General features: G+C 34.9%; 1 protein-coding gene across 4 annotated transcripts in view; it reads right to left on the minus strand.

The window, feature by feature from the left end:
- Positions 1-26,833, minus strand: part of AP3B1 (adaptor related protein complex 3 subunit beta 1) — a 261,409-nt gene that overhangs the window by 6,741 nt on the left and 227,835 nt on the right. For all 4 annotated transcript variants that reach the window (XM_047853236.1, XM_047853230.1, XM_047853242.1 and 1 more), the window contains 3 exons: positions 23,964-24,048; positions 10,762-10,859; positions 5,460-5,598 (listed from right to left, as the gene is read on the minus strand). In XM_047853236.1, the coding sequence (XP_047709192.1) occupies positions 5,460-5,598; positions 10,762-10,859; positions 23,964-24,048 (322 nt within the window). The remainder of the gene's footprint in view (positions 1-5,459; positions 5,599-10,761; positions 10,860-23,963; positions 24,049-26,833) is intronic.

A 26,833-nucleotide genomic window follows, 5' to 3' on the forward strand; every position in this document is an offset into this window, starting at 1 on the left:
AATAAAAAGATTTCTGATTTTCAACCTGAAGCAAATAAACTATCTTTAAATATGTTGGTAAATTAAAAAGTTGACTGCCAGGCTGCCATGGATACACGGTTCCATTCACAGCACCAGGCTTTCCTAATAGTTAAGGACCTCAGGGACCATAGTAAAACAACATTCATTCTACTAAGACTGTAATTATTCACAAGTTGTATGTTGCTCAAAAGTTGCAAGTTAAAAAAGTGACAGAGTAAACAAGATCCAAACATTAAGATCTACAGGGCGGGAGGAGGACTTTAAGTACTAAATACAAGTTAATAATGAAAACTGTTCTAGGGTCTTATTGAATAAGCTAAGAACTAAAACAGCATCATGGCAGAGACAAGGCTTTCTGTTTTCACTCAAATGATCACATTTTCCCCCTCACAGGGTCAATTTGTTGTTCATGAAAGGGCAAAATGAGTAGGTAGTCTGATAGCTCTTTTGAACACCACTGTTACTGAACGTCAGAACTCCGGAAACTGGGTTAAAATGTGAAATGGCTGAGACTGCTGAAAGACAAACTTTTCCTTGTGGTCTAGGACAGTTTCACAGACGAGACTGTAATACGCTGATATAATTAACAATATGCTCTTGCTGGAGCACAATGCCATAGCTGTAAGGAAAAACAACATCAAACAACTTGTCTATTAGCATCCCTTAATAACTAATCTGTAAAAAGAAAATGCATAAACATAGGAATAATATACTTTAAAATGTGTCATGTGGCTGTCATTAACTCTTGATAATTCAAGGCAGTCTCAAACTGCAAACTATGGAACATTATTGGCCATATAACTGCTTTGGCTACTGTTTAAAATACAGATTCCTGGGCCATACCTCACAGTACCAAATCTGAGCCCCTGGCTGTGGCTCTCAGGAATCTGAATTTTACACAAACCCCCCACAGAATTCTTTTGTACAGAAAACCTTAAAGATTTTGGAGCTATGGATTTTTACCTTTCTGCTTTTTGGTCACTGCACATTAGTATCTTTATCAGAGGACAAGCAATGTAATTAAAGCAAATACACCTCAGTTTCTACACTATTGAATTCAAACCTGTCATAAACCCTCACCTGATTTCTTTCTCAGAGGAAAACAAGAAATGTTTCCTGGGCCTGGATATACCTAGGGTTCCCAATGCTAGTCAAATTCTCCTACCCTAAACATATTAAATATTGACATTTTCCTTTTGCAGTCCATTCCTATACTGTTTTACTGCTATTCATTCTGCCCTTTGTATATTTTATTTATGTGTTAGTTTATTAGTATACTGTCTTAAACAATATGCTTTAAGACTTTTACAATGCATAGAATATCACATTTTAACACGAATATCTAAAACAGGACATGAAGATATTCAACTCTATATTTAATAGATGATTTTTAAAATTCTCATTTCTGTATTACTCCTTCTCATCTGATAACTGTAATCTGGAAAATAGGAGAGTTGACCATAACTCTGTAGATCTCAATGGGATGATTTTGTTCTCAAAGAGCAGCCTTTTCAGACACCAAGTACCACAGAAATGAAAATAAAGTTAATTAAGTCTTTCAATAGTATACTGGTTGGCCTTCTGATATTATTGCTCATTTAGAAAATCAAAAGTAAATGTCATATAATCTAACAGCAGATATACTTTCTCAGTGATCTTGAAAAGCAGTTAATTATATAAAAAATGCTCCTGGTTTTTGAAATGAATTCCATAAAACTTGTGCTCCTTTAATTGACTTTTTCTTAATGGAGGCCATTTTATGTTGATATGTAGGAACCATTTTCTACTATGTATTCAATTAAAATTTCTACTTTACACTATTACACACTTCTGCATATTAATGAAGGTTCCCTTTTTCTTACACATTTCTTATATTAAGTGTTTTTTAACTTGGCATTTATGTAAAAACTATTCAAATTTTAAGAGTAGTGGGAATAAATTATTCTAAAATTCTTTTTATACTTTTTTTTTTTTTAAAGCAATTGTCAGTCAATTACCATTAGTAAATACAAAAATGGCTTTGGTCCTACTCTTCATTAACTCAAAAAAGCAACCATCACAGAAGAATAAAGGAGTCACTCAAAAATCTCACAGGGATTTCAATTTTATTAACAATTAAATAATATATGTTTAGATATATAAACTCATTAACTCCACAGGAAAATAGGATACTGAGCACTACAGTTAAAAACATGAACACAACTCAACGAAGAAGTAAACTGTCAATTTCTGTTATAAACAGTAATTGCTATTTCACTTTAAATGACATTAAGAAAGGCACTGGTACTGATTTTACTAACAATTGTTCATTTTTGTTTTGTTACTGAGTACAAAAGAATGGCAAAAAATGTTACATATGCAGGATGATAATTTTTAACAATTTGTGTATGAAAAATACAAGTAACTCTAGGTGTTTATTATTTCTAAAATTTAGAACGTTAATATAGCCATACTTTGTAAGAGCAAATGCAAAACATTTTCAATTACATATAGTGAGACTTGTGAGGCAAATGAAAACAGAACAACCTAATCTTAATTACATATAGGCATTGTTTTTTTCACTTTTGACCCGGTAGTAACTTGGGCTCCTCCTCCAAGTTACAGAGCCAAACACCACACCTGCTGGATTAGAACACACACGGCTGGATTAGAAAAGTGTCAAGATATCGTGGATGTGTGTGAGGACCACGAACATGAAGTCTGAGCGCAATCTCTGCATTGCAAAGGCAGATATAAATGGTTCTTAGTTGCGTGTCTCCCCTGCATTAGTACAGATAATTGAGAATTGTCTGTAATTTAATCACTTGAACAGGGATTCAGTTCCAAACCACCAAGACAAGTTACAGGCAAACTATGCTTTAATAAAAATTACACAACTGTGCTAAGTGTCTTTCTTAGTCTGTTTCCCAGTAGAAAGGTAGCTTTTATATTAGTTGGCTTTCAGAAGGCAATTTGGCTGTTTTCTTCTAAGAAACTAAATTCTGGAAACCTGCCATTGCTTTCAGAAAAGTTAACCCACATGCAAAACAAAACAAAAAATAAATTAGAAGTTACAACATAAACAAGGGTTACCATATGTCTTTTTGTACATTATAGAAGAACATATTAAAACAAGACTGAAGTTTTGCTGGGTAGTAGATGGTCAGTATCATAATTTTGTACTGCATAAGCTAAAAGTTATAGTTGATGTATGATATTTTGGTGTTTCAGTAATTTCAGTAATTCAAAGGATCCATAAATAAAACAGCAACTTCTGCTAAAGAAAATCACCCAGAAGAGCAAAAAGAAGTACTTAAAGCAGAAAACAACAGGGGTGTCTGGGTGGCTCAGTTGGTTAAGCGTCTGACTTTGGCTGAGGTCATGATCTCACAGTTTGTGAGTTCGAGCCCACCTCAGGCCCTGTGCTGACAGCTCACAGCCTGGAGGCTGCTTCGGGATTCTGTGTCACCCTCTTTCTCTGCCCCTCCCCTGCTCGTGCTTGGTCTCTCTCAAAATTAAATAAACATTAAAAAAAAATAAAGCAGAAAACAATTAAAACAGGAAAACTCAGAACCAGAATATTTTCATTGAAAAGTCTTCTGTTCACTTTTTCCCCTACTGAACAGCATTTCACTGTTAAGTTGTATACGCATAGTGGTACCAGTATGATGACCTAATATCCATTTTATTATTTTATCACCACCCTGTGTGAGATAGGGCTTGTCAGAAATTAAGAAATGGAAGCGTCAGATCTATTAAAGAACTTAATTAAGGAACTTTCTCTAAGAACAAAACAAAACTGGAGCACCTGGGTGGCTCAGTCGGTTAAGCGTCCGACTGTAGCTCAGGTCAGGATCCTGCAGTTCGTGAGTTCTAGTTCCACGGCAGGCTCTTTGCTGACAGCTCAGAGCCTGGAGCCTGCTTCAGATTATGTGTCTCCCTCTCTCTCTGCCCCTCCCCTGGTGACACTCTGTCACTCCCTCTCAAAAATAAATCAACATTAAAAAAAATAATAAATAAAAATCAAAACAAAAAATAGGGTAACTTTGGTTTTTTGACTAGCACATGTGGTCTTCACTGTCACAATCAGTAGATGAAGATAGGTAACTTCAAATGATGGCAGGTTAAGACTTGAACTCAGCTCTTCTGAAGTCAAGACCAATATTCTTCCATAGATAATACAGAATTTCATTTTAATGTCTCATCCTACCCCTTTCCAAACAGATGAAGATCTTAAAGCCCACAGAAGTTATAACTTGCCCCAGACTACCCAGCCCAAAAATGGCAGAGAGAAGTCTAAAACCCAGATCAACTGTAGCACTCTGTAAGAAACCTCTCTTACCCTGCACTAATTAAAAAAATTTTTTTTAAAGATTTTATTTAAAAGTAATCTCTACACCCAACATGGGCTAGAATTTATAACCCTGAGATCAAGAGTTGCATGCTCTACTGACTGAGCCAGTCAGCCTCCCCTACAAAAAAAATTTTTTTAAGATCTGAAGGCATTCTCTTCAATTTAAAATTTTTTTTCTATATAGAAATATAAAGGAAAAAGCATGCCATTGGCAGTGGAATGGCAGAGGAATTAAAGATGGAATTGATGAATTCCTTTAAGCTAACAGAGAAGTAACAACTGCAGGTTTAAGGGGATCATTTTTATCTTTACTTTAATTCAAGCCACTGCACACAGAAGATCGCAAGGAGGGCAACCACATTAATCACATTCTCTTCTACCTTTAAGGACAAATGACTTGGATGTCATGCTTTAGATGCTCGGTGGTGAAGATATTCCTGGTCTAAGAAATAGAAGCTGCACTTGGCTCCATGCCCGTTTTTTAGCAGCTCCTTATTACTGGAAGCAGCCTTATGGGACTGATGTAAAAAGGAACTCTGAACACAGTACCCAAACTTCCTCTATTTCAAGTAAAAAAGTCCAACTCCACTGCTTTGTAAAACAGGCCTTCCTGGAAATCCACTCTATCTGGTGAAATAGAATAGATTTTCAATCGTATCTTGCAAAAGGTACCTTTACAAATCACCAAACTATTATAAAATGCGAGTACACTGACTGTTATCTTGCAGGACAGTACATCCCAGTGTACTAAGGATTGCATGAAATGGGAAAGACAGCCTGAACGCAAACCAACAATCAAATATCTCATTAGAAACAACGGGAGGGGGACGCCTGGCCGGCTCAGTGGGTAGAGTATGTGACTCTTGACCTCAGGGTTGAAGGTTGAACCCCACATTGGGTGGAGAGATTACTTAAATAAAATCTTAAAAAGAAACGAAGAGAGGAGGTCAGATAAATGTTTAGGGATTATTATTTTCAAGGAAAATGATGAACTTAAAATTATACATTTATACGTGTCTATTATACATAAATATATATATATATATATATATATATATATATATATATATATACAAGTGATCACATCACATGTTGATGAACCTACCTGTGTATATGATCTTGGCCAGAAGGGACTACACCTACATTGGCTACATTTACAACCTTCTGAAGGATCACAGAAGGAGTGAAATTCTGTGGTGCAGCAATGATTACAGTAGAAGTTTCATTCATTCCTGTTAGCATTCCTGTAAGAGCAAAAGAAGGCTCCCTTTTACTAATTTGCAAAAATTATATTAAAACAATTTCAAGCTCATAGCCAAAATTTAAAAACTTAAAAAACCCACTTCAGAATATAATTTTGAAGATAATTATCACTGAATTAAATAACTGCAAATGTTTTACAAAATTTTTAATCCTTATTGTGTAGAAGAGCATGTAAGAATGCAGTGGAACATCCTTCTTAATACATGTGATTTTCAATACCCTAAGACAAAAATGCAGAATCACAAAGATTCTATTCAATTTCAGTCCCTTTAAAATATACTCAATTAATTTGGACTACGTCAACTATTTAAGCTTTTACTTTTTAAAAATTTTTATTCCTCTCCTTTTCATTCAGAGATCTCTCTTGTCAAATGCTACCTGAGTACAAATCAAAGTGAGTCTGGAATAACTAGCAACAACATTATCTGACAAATGGCCTCAGCTGCTGGGTCAAAGTTATCTTAGCAATGACTGAAAGTCATTGAACAGTTATGTGGTTCTAAAAAATGTACACGTATCTAAGCAGCTATACTTAGCGATAACAGTACTTGCCTAGTGAATGGAACTATAGAGTTAATTAAAAAACACCAATCGAAATTTCTGAAGCATAATGCTTAGAAACAAAGAGGAAAATGTGAATGGAGAACCTTAAATTCTAGAGATGTTTTAAATGAATCTTTAAGAAAAAAAAAAACAAAGTTAAGCAAGATCGGGAACAAAAACTGTAATACAGAGTTAACATATGACATGCCATTAATGTCAGAATCTCATGTAAAAATGTTTAGTAAACAAATTCAGTAACATACCAAACACTTGGAACAAATATTGAAATTTAGTACCTGGGTAAAAAAAACCCCAAAATAATTATAATAAATGCCACCTATTTGGACCTGTGATGTAAGATACCGACACCTAACGGTATCCAGTAAAAACAAAGATCTTTTGAGACATTTGGTATGTGCACAATAGTTGACAAAATTTATGAAAATGGAGAAATCTGGTTTTATGTTTTCAAAAGGCCCCGAATCTCCAGGGCTATGTATTTAATTTAGTTATTTATTGCAAATGCAACCTGAAATTTAGAAGAACCCCTATGATGAGCAGCACGAAGACACGAAAGCCTAACACTGTAAAACGACTTCTAAGCTTTTAACAAAGAGCAGTTTTTAGTAACCACTTTCAAACTCGGGGACACTATGTTCTGTCTTAGAGTGTTTAACTTCAATATTAGGCAAAAGCTTTAAAAACTACACAAGCAGTCAAACACTGCTTTTAAGTAAAGCACAGTGGCTGCTGACATAACACTGCTGAGAGATGTGTGTACTCATTTAGGATTTAAACCTTCTCCATTAAGCTCTATTGAAGAGCAACTGCTGAATAAATGAATGCAACTATGTTTATGTTAAAAGCCTGTTTCCCGCAGCATGTAATTAAAGGAAATGTTGTACAAAGCCAGTACTTTTGTCAAGCTCCTGTAAATGGAAAGATGGATAGCACTCAGAGAAGTGAATGCATTGCTTCATATTTAACCTTAACACTCTTGTCATTAATGGTTTGTCTAACTTGGTCTATAAAAGACAAGGTACTGCTCCATTGAAGTAAAATTTAAAAAATCAACTAAACCATGCTTTTCAGAACAGAAGATTCATTATCGTCAGCTAATGTATTGGCATAAAGCAAAGTAACATCCTATCAAGTAAGGCACACATTCAATCTGCCTTCCCACCCCCCTTTATTTTTAACTCATGCTGTTTTATTGTTATAGGCAATTTGTACCACTCAGCATGACAGTGTAAACTGAATCAAGATTAATTTACATGCAAAAGAACACTTAGGAGAGCAGCATGGTAAGCAAATGTATTGTCTCGATTGCTGAGGTGGAAAAAGAACCTGGAAAGAAAAAAAGGTGCTCTAATTAAGGGGCATCAAATATGATTGCTTGTGGTAGTTAAGGGCCAGAAAATAGTAAATGTCTGACCATTTAAAGAATTAGCATCTTGCTAGCTAGGAAACCATAAGATGGATGCATAAATCATAATAAAATTAAGTAAACATTCTAGGTTTCTTAAACCAGAGATTTATCTAAATGAAAATATATCAGGTATTCTCAAATTAACGAGAAAGAAAAATATGCCAAGGTATCATTAAAAGTTTCTCTTCTAAAAAACAGACATTAGATACTATATAGCATGCATATATATATAACAAAGGTAAAGTTACCAGGAAAATATTTAAAAACTGTCAGACTATTTGTTGCTTCATTAGAATTTATCTAAATTTTGGAGAGGCAGTGGACAGAGTACTTAATTTAGGTTAGTTAATCAGCTGTCATTAACTGCTAAAATGTAGACCACGCAATATAAGAAAGTAAAATTAAATTTTTTTCCTAAGTTTTAGATTTCCTATTTAATTCATACGAAGAAAATGAGTACGAGAAGGCAGTTTGGATAAATAGCCAGCTTACATCTCTTATAATAGTTATAATTGTCTCAAGAAACCAAATTTTTAAGAGAGGATCTCAAGTTATTTACAGTACTGAAATCATCCTACAGCTAGATCATTAACTCTGCAATGCTCAAAACTCATAGCAATGAAAAAAAAATCATGCTTCTGGTTTAGAGTTCCTATTATGAATATTATAGGTAACTTCCATATATAGGCTAAACCATTCTGTCTTTCAGCACTTTGATGATCAACCTTATAAATATGCACGTTTAGCCATGGAACTCTAAATGTAACAACTAAGCAAAAATGACAGATCAGGTTTTATATTAGAAATAAAACCTTTCCGTTAAAAAATTATTAATCTAATATCTACAATCTGTTAGAAGCATTATTTAATAGTGTACAAACTTTTAAATTACATAGATGTTTAGTATAAAAATAGAAATGCATTCATCATGCTTTTTATTTATAATTTTTCTAGTTAAATCCTCATTAATGCATTTAATGCACTTCTTGAGTCTTAAAATATATGCCCTGTGAAATGAGATATTAAGTACCTAAGTTCATTTTATTTAAATTAGAAAAATTACATAATGTCATGTACGCATGTGTAATGACATACACAGGTACTTAAATTTACTAGTATTTTACCATCCAGAAGTTTGCACTGATAAAATGTGAGGAAATAGATGTTTATTTTGATTGAAGATTTTTCAGCTAGGGAGTCCCTTCTATGTATCATTTGTTGAAATAAGCTAAGGTCTTCCTAGAGGAGCATAAAAAACGAGTACAATGTGTAAAGTTGAGAATTGAGACCTCGATTACCAAACCAGCTGAAATCTCTAACTAAAAAGATGCTATTGAAAAGACTCTTTAAAGCTGTGGTAAATTTGCCAGCATCAAGTCCCATATCAAAGAATGAATTCAGGAAGACAGAAAGAATGATACAGAAATGCCAAGAGACTTAGAAGGATTTACAAATACTTCATATAAACAAATTTTCAAATAGCTTTATTCAGAGTAGCCTTTCTGCTCTATTAAACATAGCAAACAGCTGCCAGATTTATTCAGAAAAATAATCAACAACCATAGAAGTAAAATGGCAGAAGAAAAAGGAATTTTGGCAACAAGTCCACAGAGGACCACAGCTGTTCTCCAAGAGCACCTCTCTCACGCGCTTACGGTTCTGTATGGCTAGTCAGGGAAAAATCCCTCGGTCACAGCAGAGCACAGAACGGCACAGAACACTTCATCGAAATATCAAGTATTCTAAACCAAAGCTGAGGGACAGAAAAGGTATACGATAATCAGCTGCTTTAGATATACTGTAGCTGCACTTTTCAAAGAAAGAATATCCCCTTAACAGTAGATGTGCCAAAGCCTTATTCAGTCACTTGTGTGCCACTCACCTGGGTCTGCTGGGCAGGTGTAAAGCAGAGAGGCAGGCTTTAGCCAGCAAAGGGTAAGAATAGCAAATGTAAGCATCAATTCGTCAACAGAAAAATAAAATCATAAAATCACAAAGATGTTTTTCTTCTACAGCAATAATCAACTTCCAAGTAAAGCAAATGCAAACAGGGATTTAGGCATTCTTTTTTATCACTTAATAAGGCAGAAAATAAAGGATTATTATTAATTTACAGTCTTGAATGAAATTTTCTTTGTGAGATTCTTCTACAACAGGTTATTTGAATACTGTGGACTGCAATGGCTTACAGCAAAAAAAAAAAAAAAAAATCTTTGGCACTCTAATGATAAAGTGCCAGGAAGCATGTGTGTCTCCTTAGGTACAGAAATATTTGTACGTGCCCAGTACTTTCTGGAAGCATGACAGATAGGATTTAATGACCTCAAGATGAAGGAATCTTTGTATGATAACCCCTCTAGAGAGAAAAATAGACTACCTTCACATAAACTTTAAGAAATTGCTGACTATACTGCTTACATATGCCCTAGTTCTGTATTATCTTTAATTAAACACATAAACTCACAGTTATTTCCCAGTTATTATTTTCCACAGTTATTATTCATAGAAGAAAATAAAATTTATTTTTATTAGTAGGTATGCTGGACTCTGGGGCAAGCACAGCATATTAATACTTTCATCCTGCCGAAAATATTTTCTACTTAGGTCCGTATTTTAAAATATTTCAGCTCTGATACAGGCTGACATCATAGCATTTCTTTACTACAGAATCAGGTCAAAAGAAAATGGAGGTATTTTAATGCTATAATTAGGACTTTATCTTGAAGGGTGAGGCACTTCAATGTGCGCAGGGAAAAATACATTAGTAGGTCACGAAAAACAGTTCCGTAGTGAAAGAAAATACAGAGGCATAACATTTATAGTGGTAGAAGTTCGCTAAGTCTCAAATCCCTCACATTTTCACTAACACAAAACACAAGAGCACATCATTAGGTTGACAAACCTACAACTCCCAGAAGTGAAAAGTTAATTAAGAATCAATTTATTATTTTAAAGACATACTAATGAATTTTCAAGTATGCCAGGGATGTAGACAAACATATACTTTCAAGGTTACTTTACAGAAGAAAAGGATTAGCAAAAACCAAAAGATTACGCACTGACATCTGTTAATGGCTATGTACATGTGGTAATTTATTTCAGAGACCAGCCAGAAGAATGAGCACATATTATTTGGGATGGCAATTTCTAGTAAACTGTAGTAATCTCTCACCTTGCTCTTTCTTAAAATCTTTCTCTGACATGGCCACAGGTAACAGCAGCTCTCCAACAGGTGGCTGAATATTAACATTGAAGCAATCATCCTTGGTACTAAGAGAAAAACACATCAAAGCTGACCAATTGCTTAATAAATAAACATTCTCTTTAATATTATGCACTTAAATAGATGTAATTAAAGGATATGCCAGCATATAAGTATAAGATCTTCTTGGCTTAACTAGCAGAGCTAAAATTTTCTCAACACTATTTTCAGAGAAATATATCTGTTACCTCAATTAGAAAACACATTTTTTTTACAAAAATATGCAGTTATTGTAAGTACACCATTTAATGTAGAATTTTAAAAATAGGTGAGCATCAAGGGTACACATACCCACTACTACCAGAGGAACACTTCACGCAACTTACAGAATAGAGGAGTAATATTTTCTCTTTACTTTGCATGCTTACAGTGTAGAAAATGGAGTGCTCTAGTCTTAAATTGTTAAGATCTCTTCTTAAAAAAATTAGTTTAGCAAAAAGTAAAATGGAGTGACCTTACTGTGTATTAGATATGTGCTAATAAAATAATGCCTCATCTGCAAACTTGCTTTTTAAAACAAAAACTCTTTTTTTTGGTAGCGTTATTCATTAACATTACTGATCAACATGTAAAGTTATTATTTCAAATGACAGGATATGAAGAATTTAGGAAAGACAACTTTGTACCTATATCAGATAGAAAAACAGCGAGTGTATTTATTTTAATCTTAAGACAGATAATACTCTTTAAAAAATTAGTAAAATTTCTTAAAAAAAATTTTAAGGTACATGTTTGAAGTTAGGTTGAGGAGTGTACCAGTTAGGAATGTGTCTGGCTGCAAATAAGCAGAAAATCCAACTAACAACAGGTGCTTATTGTTTAGTATGCAACAAATTCTGCAGTTACCAGTCAAAGACTGGTTCACTGGCTTAAAGAGGCTGTTGGGGATTCAGGTTTCTCGAGCTTTCAACTCCACCGCCCTGGTGTGTTGTTTCATCCTCGAGGATGCCAGATGGCTGCTGCATCGCTAGGTACCACTTTTACATTGCAATGAAGAAAAAACAGTGATAATGGAAGAAGAGTGAATAAATGAACCAACCACATCTATTCTTTTTTTTTTAAATATCAGAAAAGATTTGTCCCCAAAAGAACTTCTACTTTCATGTTAGAACTGGATCTCATGGCCAGTGGGAAGGTGAATAGGGAAATGGGGACTGTGGCTAAAAAAATAACAAACATTAGGTTAAGAAACATCATCATCAAAGGGTGCAATAGGGATAAATAAAATGAAAAAAGAAAAAAAGAAAATCCACTCTTTTTAGTTTATATATTTATTCTGAGAGAGAGAGAGAGAGAGAGAGAGAGGAAGGGAGAGAGAGAGAGACAGAGGGGAAGGGAGAGAGAGAGAGAGAGAGAGAGAGAGAGGGGAAGGGAGAGAGAGAGAGAGAGAGAGAGAGAGAGAGAGAGAGAGAGAGAGAGAGACAGAAAGAGAGAATCCCAACCAGGGGCTCAATTTCACAAACCGTGAGATCTCACAAACTGCGAGATCATGACCTGAGCTGAAATCAAGACTCAGAGACGCTTAACTGGCTGAGCCACCCAGGTGTCCCAAGAAAATCCACTTTTATGCTATTATATAATATATTCTTGTAAGAAATTCTTTTATGGAACAAGGCAAGGACTAGATTAAAAAAAAAGAAGGTTTTGAATTATTCACATGTGGACTGTCTAAGGCAAACCAACAAATTCATTTATTAATTCAGTACACATTTACCAAGTACAAACTAGATCCTGTGTATTATGCAAGTACCTGGGGATTTAAAGACAAGTGAGACTGGCCCTAGAAGCTCGCAAGTCAGTGAGAGAGGAAGAGTTCACTTATGTTTATAAAATGGCAAACACTACATTATAGATATGTGGAAAGTATTATAATCCATGTAAGAGGGATTAATTCTGCAGGAGTGAGGTACAGATACCTTTATTTTCAAGAGGAGAGAGAGGGTATTCTAGGTATTCTAGACTTGTGTTTTGGGAATGATGAGCAGTGTGGTATGTCAACAGATGAGGCTGGGGGTGTGCTGTAAAGAATATCATATGCATTCATGACCATTCATCCCACTTTCCCAGGACAGTCCCAGTTTATAGCTGTTGTCCTGGAATCTTGTTCAGTTAATGTCTCCCTTCACTCTCTAGACTGTCCTGATTTTTATGACAAAGTGTATGATTACTTCACTGATATAACTGAGACAAAGGTGTTTCAATGTTTCTTGAAGTAACAAGGAAAACTACCAGAGACTTTTGACACAGGAAAATAAATGATTCCATTGTATTTCAGAAACTCTAGTGGCAGTGTGTAAGATGTAGTAGAGGAGAAACCCAAGGCAGGTAGATTTGTTAGGAATTTAATTGAATAGTCTAGGCAGGGCTTTTACATTGTGTGTTTTACTTTAGTAAATCCTGACAATGAACCTAAGAGGTGGCTTCTGTTATCCCCCAACTTAGTGGTAAGAAAAGTTAAACAACACATCCCAGGTCACATAGCTAGTAAGTGGCAGTACTGGGATCTGAACTCAGGTCCATCCTGCTCCCCAGTCTGCTATATAATGCTGCTTTAAGATGTATTTTTTATTCTGCTATGTAAGGCTGCTCTCCTAGGGTGGGTAGCACTGAAAACTGGGAAGATGAGAGTATTTTAGAATTAAAAGGGACAGAGGTGGTGATGGATGGAAGAGACTTTGAAACTTCTAATGCGAAAAACTGGGAGAATGACAACTACTGAAGTAGAGTTTTGGGGATTAAACAAAATGATTTGGCTTTAATCATGTTATATTTTGAGTACCAGTGAATTATTCAGGAAGAGATATTTAGCAGATAATTGGAAATACAACTCAAGAATCAGAAAAGAGGTCAGGGCAGTATATATGAGTTTGGAAGTAATCAGAATGGTAAAGAGAAGAGCTGAAGCCTTACAAGGAGATAAGATCACACAGGCAAAGAGGATATACCACGAAAAAGGATAAGGTGGAAACCTGGGGAAGACCTACATTTAAGTAGAAATGGAAGAACCGTAGCTTGCAGAACACACTGGGAGACAGTGGTCAGGGAGAGAATGTGTGTGTCAAATAATGCAAAGAGGAATAAAAAGAAGGAAGTGTGACTTCGGATTAAAGCAAGGCGGTTCAGATGGAAGGCAGAATGCAGAATGCCCTGAGGTGAAGGGGGAGTGGGGAGGCTGACAAGGAAAGATGGGACAGAAAGCAAGACAAGCTTCACGAGGATGCAGAGGCAAAAGAATGCTTAATGAAACTTGAGCATGTTTACAGGATGATGGGAAAGAGCCAGTAAAGAGGAAGAAACAAAGGAATATCTGATAGAGCAAGGCATTAGAGGAAGTAAATGAGGATGGGATTAACAGCATAAGAACAAGGTGAAGAGAGTAGGATGCTTCTTCCCAAAGCAGCAGACAAGGAACAGTTAAGACTGAGGCAAGTACTGAGGGTAGGACACTTGAAGGATGAGACCACATGTGATGTAGTGGAAGGCGAAGTCACATTAAAAGAAATAGGTAAAGGCTGATAGAGTAAATGGATAGGTGGTGTGTGTGTGTGTGTGTGTGTGTGTGTGTGTGTGTAAAATTTATATATAAATACACATGTAAAATATATATATGAACTATATATAATATATATATATATAAATTTATACATATAGGGAGGGCATGATAGAAATATTTTATTAATAGAAGAATACAATTAAAATGACCACTGTGTTAAATTGTATTTATTACACTCTCTTTACTGGTATTTTCTTTTTAATTACAGATGAAATGATTAGCCTTGTCCTTCCCAGCGGTCCTGAAGGATACCATTTACGCCCTTGATTAAAGGTAGCTGTGTAGCTCTGACTCCCAGGGAGAAGGGTGGGATAGCAGAGAAAGAAGGGAAAGGAGACTTGCCTTCTAAAGCACATATGAAAATGTAGGTGGGTAAGCAGCAGGTTTAAGTTTGAGGCAAAAAGTGATCTTGAAATTTCCCTACTAGGAATTTGCAGTGTGTTAAATACTAATATAGATGACTCAACTTGACTGGTTTTGCTTTCACTGCTTTTGGCTAACGATATTTTATTTTCTGTAGTTGGTAAAATGGCTAACATAATTATGTATGAAAAACTAAGGACAGAAGTTGATCCAGAATGGGTCTTACGAGGCAAATGTAAATAAAAGTGGAACACTGTTGTGGCAGACAGAACTTGTTGTTTACTCTGTGTTTCTTTTATTTTTCTTCTTTCCTGGCATAACCGTGATTTGGTTCAGGTACACAATGTGCCCAACTGAAACATTTTCTATCTCAGCCTCTCTTGTTGCTAGGACTGAGTAACCCAGTTATAACCCATGAAGCAGAAGTCTGTCAGGGATTTCTGGGTAAGTTTTGCTTTTCCAAAAAAGACATGGCTCCTCTTTCCATGTCACTTCTTTCTTTCCTTCTTCTTTTATTTTTATTTTTGCCTGGAATGCAGACAGAAGCCTGAAACTAGAGCAGCCATATTGTGACCATGAGGATGGCAGGCACATGCTAATGACATTAGCACATGAAAACAAAAAACGCTGGAAAAACCTTATACCCAGAAGATACTATGGAGGTACTCCGGCAGCTCTTTAACTGCTGACCTCTGTTCTTCTTATACTAGCAGAATAATACACCCCTATTTGGTGGGTTTGTGTTAACACAACCGAATGCAAAAATCTAACATAGCTAGCATATAACATGCTTTATAAGCCAGTTTCAGTTTCAAAGCAAGGTTTGGCTTAGACTGGCCTAAGATGGAATGTTTCCTCTTTATTTTAGGGAAACTTTCATCTATATTAGTGTTCTAGGATGTCCTCCACAGTTTTCACGTGCCTCCTTTTCTACCCTTTGCCCTTTTTTGTTTACTTCTCTTTCTCCTTACAGCTCTTCTCTTTTCCCTGACCTCTTTTTCTTCTGATCTCCCTCTGGCTGAACATGGGGCTAAACATAGATATCTTGGCATGGGTAAGGAATGGTGAAAATGAGTAAGGACAGATGTGTATCTACTGGAATTAACACATCAACAAAGTACTATTATTAGGCAGCTCTAAATAGCCTAGTTAAATGGGATCAAATGGCATAATAGTTTAATGTAATACAAGAATCTACCTGTTATATTTACGTGTAATGCATATACTTGCACTACATACAATTTCATTTCACAGACTTTGTAGGATCCAGATTGGTACATTTCTAGGTAAGAGAAATGGGCAAGTAGTCTAACCATTGTGAAACTCAAGATTCCTCATCTACGAAATTAAAAAAAAAAAAAAAGGCACTTACCTTGTAGCCAACTTTTAACAATTAAATAACAGTATAATGCTTAATGCATACTAGACACTCAAAACCTACATATATAAAGGGTTGTATCATAATTTATTTAAGCATTCCCGTATTGATTATCATTTGAAATTTTCCCTACTATAAACAATACTTACTTAAATACCTTTGGCTAGATCTATTTTCTTCTGCAAACCACCAATATTTCTCTAGGCCTGACGGCCTGAAGAGGAAATTGTTAAGTAGAAGAGTGTGAGTACCTAGTGTTCTGGAAGGGCCAAAGTGCCCTAAAAAAGGTGGTGTCAATGAAAATCCCATAAACGGTATACCAGAATACATGTTTCCTCTACCTTGTCAATGTCAGATACTAAAATTATTTAAAAATGTTGCCAATTTGGTGACATGTTTTAATTTTAATTTCCCTGTTACTAGTGATATTCAATATCTTATGTTCATTGGCTATTTGCATTTTGTTCTTATAAACTGCCTATTCTTAGTGTTTCCCACTTTTTTACTGAATTCCTTTATATTGACTGAAGAGTTCCTTACATACTCTGGTTATTAAACTTTTGTCTACTACATACGCTGCAATACATTCTCACCATGTCTCACCTGTTATGGTATCTACTTTTTCTTTGTAGAGAAATTTAAAAATTTTAATAGTCAAATCTGATCATTTTTCACTTTATCCTTCCTAGTACTGTCTTAAGATTTTTCCCCCAAAGAGTATGAAAACATTTGTGTATATAACATTTCAATACATTTTTTTATGATTTATGACATTTTCGTTTCTGGTTGAATTTTAAAAATTTGTCAAGTTCCCTGAAAAGACCTACTGGAATTCTGCCTACAATCACACTAAAGTTGAAGATTAATTTGAAGGAAAGTACAGTATCTCATTTTGGAACACAGTATATATATTAATTTACTCATATCTTCTTTTCATGACCTTCAGGAAAGTTTCAGGGTTTTTTTCTTTTTCTTAATTCCTACATACGTATTTCTTGTTAATTTATTCCTTTTGTTGTTCCTATAGAATAACTTCACTCATAATGTTTTAAAATTGGTCATTCTTATTATATAGAAATGTTATTGATTTTCACTTGATGATTTGTACTACCGTTTAAAATTTTTTTCTTTAATGTTTGTTTATTTTTGAGAGAGACAGAGAGAGAGACGGGGGGGGGGGGGGAGGGAGGGGCAGAGAGAGAGAGGAAGACACAGAATCTGAAGCAGGCTCCAGGCTCTGAGCTGTCAGCACAGAGCCTGATGCGGGGCTCAAACTCACAAACCGTAAGATCATGACCCAAGCTGAAGTCTGGAGCTTAACCAACTGAGCCACCCAGGGGCCCCATGTACCACCTTTTTAAACTCACTAATTAAATAATAGATTTGCTGTTGATTCCAAGACTTTCTGGGTTGATAACGATATTGGATAAAAATGACAGTTTTGTCTCTTCATTTCTAGGATTTATACCTCTGTTTTTACTTGTCTTTTTATATTGGCTAGAACTTCAATATAATGTGAAATAGTGTTGAAAATGGGTAACCTTCTTTTGCTTTTCTGACTTAAAAGAGAATGTTTCTCCTATTTCATGTAGTAACAGGTAACTTGTAAGGCCCAGAAGTCATCTGAATTTACAACACCAAGTAGTATGTACCGTTGTGTGCTATTCTTTCAGATTTTAAAATTGGGGTGATGCTAAGCTTTATAGAATGACATGGATACTTTCCTTTTCTCTGATCTACAAAGTTTAAATAATATATAGAGATTATCTCTTTTCTGAAGTTCTGATACAATTTAATCAATTTTATTCCTAACATTTTTTTCTAGGGAGCCATTCATTTCATCTAAATACTCCAATTCAGGGGCGCCTGGGTGGCTCAGTTGTTTGAGCGGCTGACTTCCACTCGGGTCATGATCTCACGGTTCGTGAGTTTGAGCCCCATGTGGGTTCTGTGCTGTCAGCTCAGAGCCTGGAGCCTGCTTCGGATTCTGTGTCTCCCTCTCTCTATGCCCCTGCCCCACTAGCACTTTGTCTCTCTCAAATAAATAAATTAATGTTAAAAAAAAATCTTAAAAAAAAAAAAGATTCCAATTCACTGGGATAGAATTACATATGTTATTTTGTAATTCAGAAGATCTTGTGTTTTATTACCTTTTTCTTTTCTAATCTTTCTTATGGGTAATCTTTTTTCTCTAATCAAATTAGCCTAAAATTTTTCGATTTTTTTTGTACATCCTATGCTTTTTTAAAAAACTGTGTATTTACTGTACTCAGGAAACAAAGACTTCTTTGCAAATACAAACGTCTTAGATCAAGTTAGATAACTGAATTATTGAAATTTTGTGAGGTTGTGTGTATATCTATATTTACCTGAATGTTTATCTCAATATTTATCTTCTCTGATTTGTTAACTTCTGAGGCATGTGTTAAAATATACTATGGTCATGGCTTTGTCAATTTCTCCTAGAATTTCATTAGTTTCTGCTTCATATATTACAAAACTATGTTACTGAAAAGTCTGTAACTTACATTTTTGTGGAGGACTGCAATGAATAGAACATTTTCTTAATATGAAGTGCTTTTTAAATTTTTCTAGTGTTAGTATTGCCTCCTTTTCTTTTTATCTTCTGATAATAGTAAGCATACACACATCTATATATTTCATCTTTTTATTCTCAATTTTTCTGTCATTCTCTTTTAAGGTGGGGTACTTATAAACAGTATTTGCTGAATTTTGTTTTTACATGTTTAATGTAAATGGAATTGAACTTCCTGATATGAATCATGATAACTAGTATGTGTGGTATGTGTGGCTCCTTCCAGGCACGTTATTTTGTGTTCTATTTACCATGCTTTGCTCTTCTCCCTCTTTGTTAAAATGATCAAGTTTTTTTTTTTTTAATGTTTATTTATTTCTTTTGAGAGAGTGACTGAGCGAGTGAGAAGGGGCAGAGAGAGGGAAAGAGAATTCCAAGCTGTTAGCGTGGAGACCAATGTAGGGCTTGATCTCACAAACTGTGAGATCATAATCTGAGCTAAAATCAAGTAGGACGCTTAACCAACTGAGCCACCCAGGTGCCCCCAAACTGATCAAGTTTTAATCACTTCTTCTTACCTCTAGACATTTGGGGTTATATCTCATATTCTCAGTATTTTAGTGGGTAGTTTTAATATTTTAAACCACATTTAAACCTCTTTTCGCCATTAATCAATCCTTCTGCCAAACATGACAGGATCACCATTATTCATCCCTTCTCAAACTTGTCCATGTCAGGATTTTAGTTCCAGTGTATTATTAAAATTTATTTCCTACATTCTGAGTGAACAATTATCTTACGCATTAATATGTTTTACAGCTAGAATGCTTTGTCCATTACTTTTTTTGGACTCTGTGTTTTTCTCTGATTCACATTACACAAAGGTTTTTACTACAGCATATATTTGAGTAATCCTTTCAAGAAAGGGCCTGTGGGTGGTAAACTGATGAAATCTGCTTCTCTGAAAAACGTCTATTTGGTTTCCTCGTTCTTTGCCTTCTGGCCACCAGAAATGATGACAGTATTGATGAGAAATCGAATTCCATTCACATTCTTGCTATTTTTTAGGTAAGCTGCTTTTTTTCTCCACTCCGAAAGACACCACATTGGTTTTCTCCTTATCAAAAATGTCACAAGGATATGTGGTCTTTTTGATTGTAGTTCACATTCACCCTGTTTGATCTTTGATGGGTCCTTTCAATCTGAAGGGTTGTACATTGCTTTAGCTTGGGAAAAGTTTTTCTTCTACAATTTATTTATTTCTTCGCTCCATCATTTCTTTTCTTTCCTTGTAGATTTATTAGACAAATTGTTTCTTTTAACCTTTCTTACACAGTTTCCACCTCTTTTTGTTCTCTATTCCAGTTGGTTTCACTGACTCCCTCTTCCAGAACTAAATCAGTACTCAGCTGTGGGCATTCTATTGTGCATCTACTGAATTTCTTTTGGCACTGTATTTTTAAACCTCTGAAAATGTATTTAAAATTTTGTAATTGCTCCTATTTCAAAGCAAGTGATATGTTCTTGCTTTAAAGATGTAGTGCTCTCGGGGTGCCTGGGTGGCTCAGTTGGTTAAGCGTCTGACTTCAGCTCAGGTCATGATCTCACAGGTCACAAGTGCGAGTCCTGTGCTGGGCTCAGTGCTGACAGCTCAGAGCCTGGCACCTGCTTCAGATTCTGCGTCTCCCTCTCTCTCTGCCCCTCCCTCGCTCACACTCTGTCTCTGTCCTTTAAAAAAATAAATAAATGTTGTAAAGATGTAGTGTTCTCTTGAATTAGATTATAATTTTTAAAGTTATCTCTTTTCTTTTTTAAACTGTCTTATCCCTTTGTAATGAGTCTTTGTAGTCACCTTGAGTCTTCCCTTCCAAACTGATGCTTTTCCTCAAAAGTCTAGTCCCTCCATAGGCTGTCCATTTTTCATTCATAATGAAGGAACTGGCTTAATTAACACACACAAGTCTGCTACCTATTAGCTGTATTTTAGACAGTTTTCTTACTCTTATTGTGCCTCAGTTTATTCACCTCTAAAAATGGGATAATAATACTTATCTCATGGAATTGTTCTGAGAATTAAATAAATTAACACAATACAAGTGTTTAGAACAATGCCAAGCACACTGCAATTGCTTGATACATAGTATTATTACTGTGGGTTTCCTCTCCCATGGTGGGCTGACTGAAGTTTTCTTGTGGGTGAGGCATGACTGGTTACATGGACATGAAGTTGAGAGGCAGGGAGGCAATGGCCTTATCTCTCCAAAAACAGGTGTAAGACTGACTTTGCTCTCATGGGACAGAACTTGAGAATACTCCTCTTCTGGACAGAACTTCATTTCACCTCATCTCTGACCATCGCTGCCTCCTTCCCACAAACTCAAAAACCCTGCTGTTGTCTTAGGACTCCACATCCACACCAAGAGTCCTTCCAGGAAAGTAGGTCGTTCTCCTTGCAGTGTAATTTTTAGGTCTCTGACTAAATGTGAATGTTGCCTGCTGTTAGAGTAAGGTGGGAGAACTGGGGGCTGGAAGTACTTCTTTGATTTCCTGATGACTGTCTTAACCTAACTTTCATCTGTTCACTTTATGCTTCATATTCTGCTAGATTTTTTCTTACCATTGCAGTTTTCTTACATGAGTGTTTCGCTCTGTGGTTTTTATTTTCTCTGTTACTGTTGATATGTTCCCATTTGCTTTCTAACTGCCAACAACTCTTCACAATTTCTGGTCAGCTAATGACATTCTTTCATTTTGTTTTTAGTGTTCATTCTCTTTTAAAGAATGTGTTTCTGTCTTTTAAATAGATTTGGGGCAAAGAAGAGGGGTGGATGCTAGTACTCACCCCTCTAACTTGAGTGAAGACATATTTTTCACACTAGTTACCATACTAGTATCTACTGATCACAAGCATTTGACCTATTTAAGCACTGAATCTACTTTTAGAGAGAGAGACACATATTTATGTGTATTATACACATTTTAAATCTCAGTAAGTTTAATCAAGGACTTATTTTGATTACCATTTAAAATGCAAAGCAAAAAAAGGCATTAACACATCGAGTATTCACATAACTATATACAATAGTTCTATGTATATGTATGTATGTGTCATATAGCTATAATGATACAGAATTAATGTAGAGACTAAAGTAGAATCATTTTACTCTTATTTTCTTTCAATAAATAGAAGTATACCTGAAAGGCTTATAGTCCATGTTCCCAGCATTTCTCAAGGCTTCTTACCAAATATGCTCTTATTATCCATAATTTTACCTATCGATTTGTATAATGTATTTTGAGGAAAAAATTCAATATCAGCTATTCTTGCTTTTTTCCCCCCTTATTATTGAACTACCAAGACTAATACAGCACATCACTAAGCAAAAAGTGCTATTTACTATGCAAAAGGCACAGTCAGTGATTGGCATCTAAGACCAATTGATCTACCCATTACCGCTATCTCCCTACCCCCACTAGCACTACTATGAAGCTATTGATTTAAACACTGTCGATCGGTTTCCATTTTCTGATTTTGGGCAGGCCAATTAAGAAAGTGAGTAATTGTGATTACATTGCTTCAGGATCAATTACATTTGATGCAAGACAAAGTGTTCTTTTTGGAACATATAAAAAATAATTTTTGATCTAGTATGCTTATGTGTTTAATAAAATCTAAAATAATTTATATATTCACAACAGAAAAACATTAGTGTAAGTGCTTATAACAGCTAAGGCTATTTTCTATATAAAATAAACTCATAATTTTCCTAAAATTCGTTTAAAAGAAATTGAGAAAAAATTGTTCATATACACTCCCCAACGTAAGACAAAAAAATCAAACACTACCTACATACTTATCCCTAAAGGTATGTAGTTAATTATAAAAGATAAAATGCAAGAAAACGTCCAATGGGTTACAGAGGAAAGAAATCTTTGTAATGATAATATATTTAAAGAGCCTGCCTCATTATATAGAAATCTAGCAGGTACTTCATATAAATTGATAAGAAAAAATAATTTTTTTTAGTTCTTAGTTTTGTCCTAACTTGGTCCACAAGCTTTGTCATTGGGCTCACATTGTTGAAATCATTAAAATGAATATACCTCTGGTGTTGGAGGCAAATCTATTTAGAGTGATGTTACTCATAGTCCTGTGCTCAGTAATATTGATCTCTGTTGTTTGTCTAATAGAAAAATAATAAACAATTACTAGGCAATGTTGGGAAAAGTAATCAGTTTTTATATATCACTAATATAGCAGACCTCCCAAAACATAAAGGTGATGATCTGCATAAAATCAATGTGTTATGCTACATTGCTTATATTCATCATTGCAGGTTTTCAGCAATAAATGGTACAATATTAGGCCTGAATTACTGGTAAACTGAAAAGGCATATGGAAAAGAAGAGTTCACTATACTTAACCTATAAATTTATTTTAAAACGTCTATTTCCTAAACTTGCTGATTTTTATTGTAGCAAACAAATTCTGTTGTAAACTAGCTAAGATTTAGACAAATAAAATGTTTCAATTCTTTTTAGAATAAAATCAAAGCAACTTCAAATCAAAATAACAAATCATATCCTCGATCAGAAAAATGTAGGAGTTCAAAGGTAATTCTGAAAGATGGATGAATACAGCTTTGTATTAATTTGCTAAGAATTCCTAGACTTTATCAGAAATTTATAAAACATTATATGAAAACAATAACTATAATGAAACCCAAACCTAGAAAAGCTCTTTTGAATAGTATTCACCCATGAAACCTTTGCCAACTGTATAAATGTTCTTCAAGTTTTAACAAAGGCAGTTTATAAATTAAAGTAAAAAGGGAAAAATGTATGGGTGTTAGGTACTGACAGAATCAATAACTGTTCACTTATGAGGCTCAAGATAATATAAAAGATATTTCAAAACATATCTTTTCTGGCCTATTCACTATTATTAAGGTTTTTAATTTCTCCTGAATTTTCCTCATGAATTTTCTAAAACTGTAGAGCTAAGTAAAAAAACATTTAGCAGTAGCTTCTTACTTTAACCAACAAACTGTGAATTTCAATCATATATGGCAGACTGTAATGGCTAAGCTGGGTAACAATACTAAAAATACATATGCCGTAAACAATGTGTACAACTATTCTACGGCAGTCTAAACGTTGCCAAAGAAAGACATGTTTGTTTAAGTGGTTTCTCTCTCAAAGAAAAAAGCTGCTGAAAGCCTGCTTTTTGATGTGCTATCCTTTACAGGTAATATAAAATATAGGAGAACAATTGAACTTACCACAACTGGAAACTGGCAGTCTGAGTAGAATCACAAAAGTCAATACCCATTGAAACGGTAATGGATCCCTCAGGCTCAAGAGATTCTAGGAAATAAGATAATTTAGACATGAAACCATGGAGGATGTGAAAAGGAGGCAGACAAATCCCTGAAAACTTATATCGTGTTTGTAGTTTGGTTAAAACAGTCAAATTTAATGATGGCTTATAAGAACAACTTCAAACTAAGAATATTAAAGCAAATTACAATTTCATGATTTTGCTCAAAGGCTTTCTTTTCACAACTCAAGTCTGCACATACTTCAAAGAACACATTCTGTTTCAGAAATATACCTCATCCTGAGAAATTTCATGTTTTACAGTATTGTCCTTATCATTATTGAAAGTGAGAAAGAAATGTATTCCTGTTTGGAACAGCTGTAAAGGACTCACTTGGTGCTTTTAAGAGATTATGTACTTAAAATTATGGAGTATTTACTCTAGATAAAAAAAAAAAATTATGGAGTATTTACTCTAGATATAGTAAATTTAAAAATTTCCCAAATTCCAACTGGAAATAAAAATCCAAAATTTAAAAATGCAAATTAAAGCAGAGCTGAAAAAAGAAATTAATTTGTATTCAGAAATTAACCAAGACAACTGGCATTATAGGAACCCAAATAAGTCTAAGTGCTTGATTCAAGGACTTATTGGAAGAATATTTAGTAGTGGATTAGGTTATCATGAAAAAACAAGTAAAAGGGTTTGGAATTTCTGAAGATTCACTTTTCGATTAACCAAGAATGGGAAATAGCTGTATCAATAGACAATACTGGTACTTTTCAATTGGCAATGCTGAAACTTAAGACAAACAACATTTTATTCTGCTATGACTCTAAAGTTTGGCTACACATGAGACTAGTGAAGGATCTGAAATATATACCTATTTAGTACAAATATTTATATATATGTTATGTATTTAAATTGAAACCATCCACTTCTAATCTCCACTTTGCTCAAAGTGTTCAGTATAACTGCATTCATACTGTACAGAAGCTTTCTATTTACCTTTATTCTGTATATATCTTATTAGATATAGTTTTATTTCAGCAAGGGCACTCTAATCCAGTAGACTATGACTATTGAAGGGCTTATCGATAAATATGGTTTGCCATTTAATGCTAACCATGACAGAAATGATGAACAGACAGGACAAAGAAGAATTCAATAAGGTTAATATATTAAGAAGTATGCTTATGTTTCATAGGTTCAATGAAGATCAGGCTTTATAGGAAGGTACTTGTTTGATGTTGATTTTAAAATGTTACGAGTTTGCTAGTGGTATATGTATGTTGGTTTGCTGATTCTGATTTGAATTTCATTTGTTTATAAACCTAAAATTTATCAGGATGCTACACAAGTACCAGAAAACTTGTTGCCTAAATCTTTAGCAAACAGGCTTTATTGTAGAGCAAATAACTGTAATGATACTTTTCTTGCATTTCTCCTAAAGCTACACCTTATCAGTTCACAGCTCTGTTAGTTACACTGATTACTCATATTTTTAAATTTCTTTTTAATGTTTTTACTTATTTTTGAGACAGAGACAGAGCATGAGCAAGGGAGGGGCAGAGAGAGAGGGAGACACAAAATCGGAAGCAGCCTCCAGGCTCCGAGCTCTCAGCACAGAGCCCGACGTGGGGCTCGAACTCACAGACTGTGAGATCATGATCTGAGCTGAGGTTGGACGCTCAACCGACTGAGCCACCCAGTTGCCCCTGATTAGTCATATTTTTTATGATGAGTAAATCCTTAATGCTTTCTTCCCCCATAGATATACTGGGGTTTGGTCTTTTTGCAGCTGACACATTGGTAGCAAATGCTGTCATCTCCAAAACATGATGGTATTCATGATTTAAATCTCTTTATATCATGTATCCTTGTATTTCGTTTGACAAAGTGACAGTTCTCAAGATGCCTTGTTGATAGCCCTTTGACACAGTTTGGTACCGTCTTCATTCTTAAGATAATTAACTGTGAGCTTAGCCCCACACTAATTCTGGAGGACAGCTCATGATCAATGGCATGTTTTATTATATGAATGCTTCAAGAGCAAAGTAATCAGCATAAAATTATTCATATAATGGATTTATATTATTTGAAGCCTACTACACTGGGAAAGTTTACTCAATTAGGCATCTGTATTTGGATACAGCTTCTGAATCAGTGCTATATACACAAAAGGGTTATACAGAAATGGCTGAAAAACATGGGCTTTATTATACCATACTATTAATAATGAAAAAAGAAATTACACAGGCTGCCAGAGACTTTGATGTGACACTTGTACAATAACTATTAGCTGAACTCAAACTTGTCAATTGTTAACATAAAGCCAGTGAATATAGTGCTTACAGCTTAAGGCGTGTGTGTGTGTGTGTGTGTGTGTGTGTGTGTGTGTGTGTGTGTGTCTGTGTTTTAAATCTCTTAGGTACTTGGTCTCTTTGGGAAAAATGGCATGGCACATTACTCCTAATAGTCTTGTAGAGCATACAGTTTCATGCTAAAGGTAGGGCAAAATCCAGACAAAAGTCACTGTATATTATAGACAAAAAGAAAACAGATTGGTGATAAATAAGAAAGCTGCTGGACTCCTTAACATATGCACATGTGTTTATTAAATAAGTATTTCACTTTCCTCATTTCACAAAAAGATTAAAATACAGTATTTTTTCTTTGTTGCATTAAGATGTTATTGGAGGACTAATTAAGATATAACATGGGGCGCCTGGGTGGCGCAGTCGGTTAAGCGTCCGACTTCAGCCAGGTCACGATCTCGCGGTCCGTGAGTTCGAGCCCCGCGTCGGGCTCTGGGCTGATGGCTCAGAGCCT

The sequence above is a fragment of the Prionailurus viverrinus genome, chromosome A1 (genome assembly GCF_022837055.1).
Source record: "Prionailurus viverrinus isolate Anna chromosome A1, UM_Priviv_1.0, whole genome shotgun sequence".
NCBI classification, from domain to species: Eukaryota; Metazoa; Chordata; class Mammalia; order Carnivora; family Felidae; genus Prionailurus; species Prionailurus viverrinus.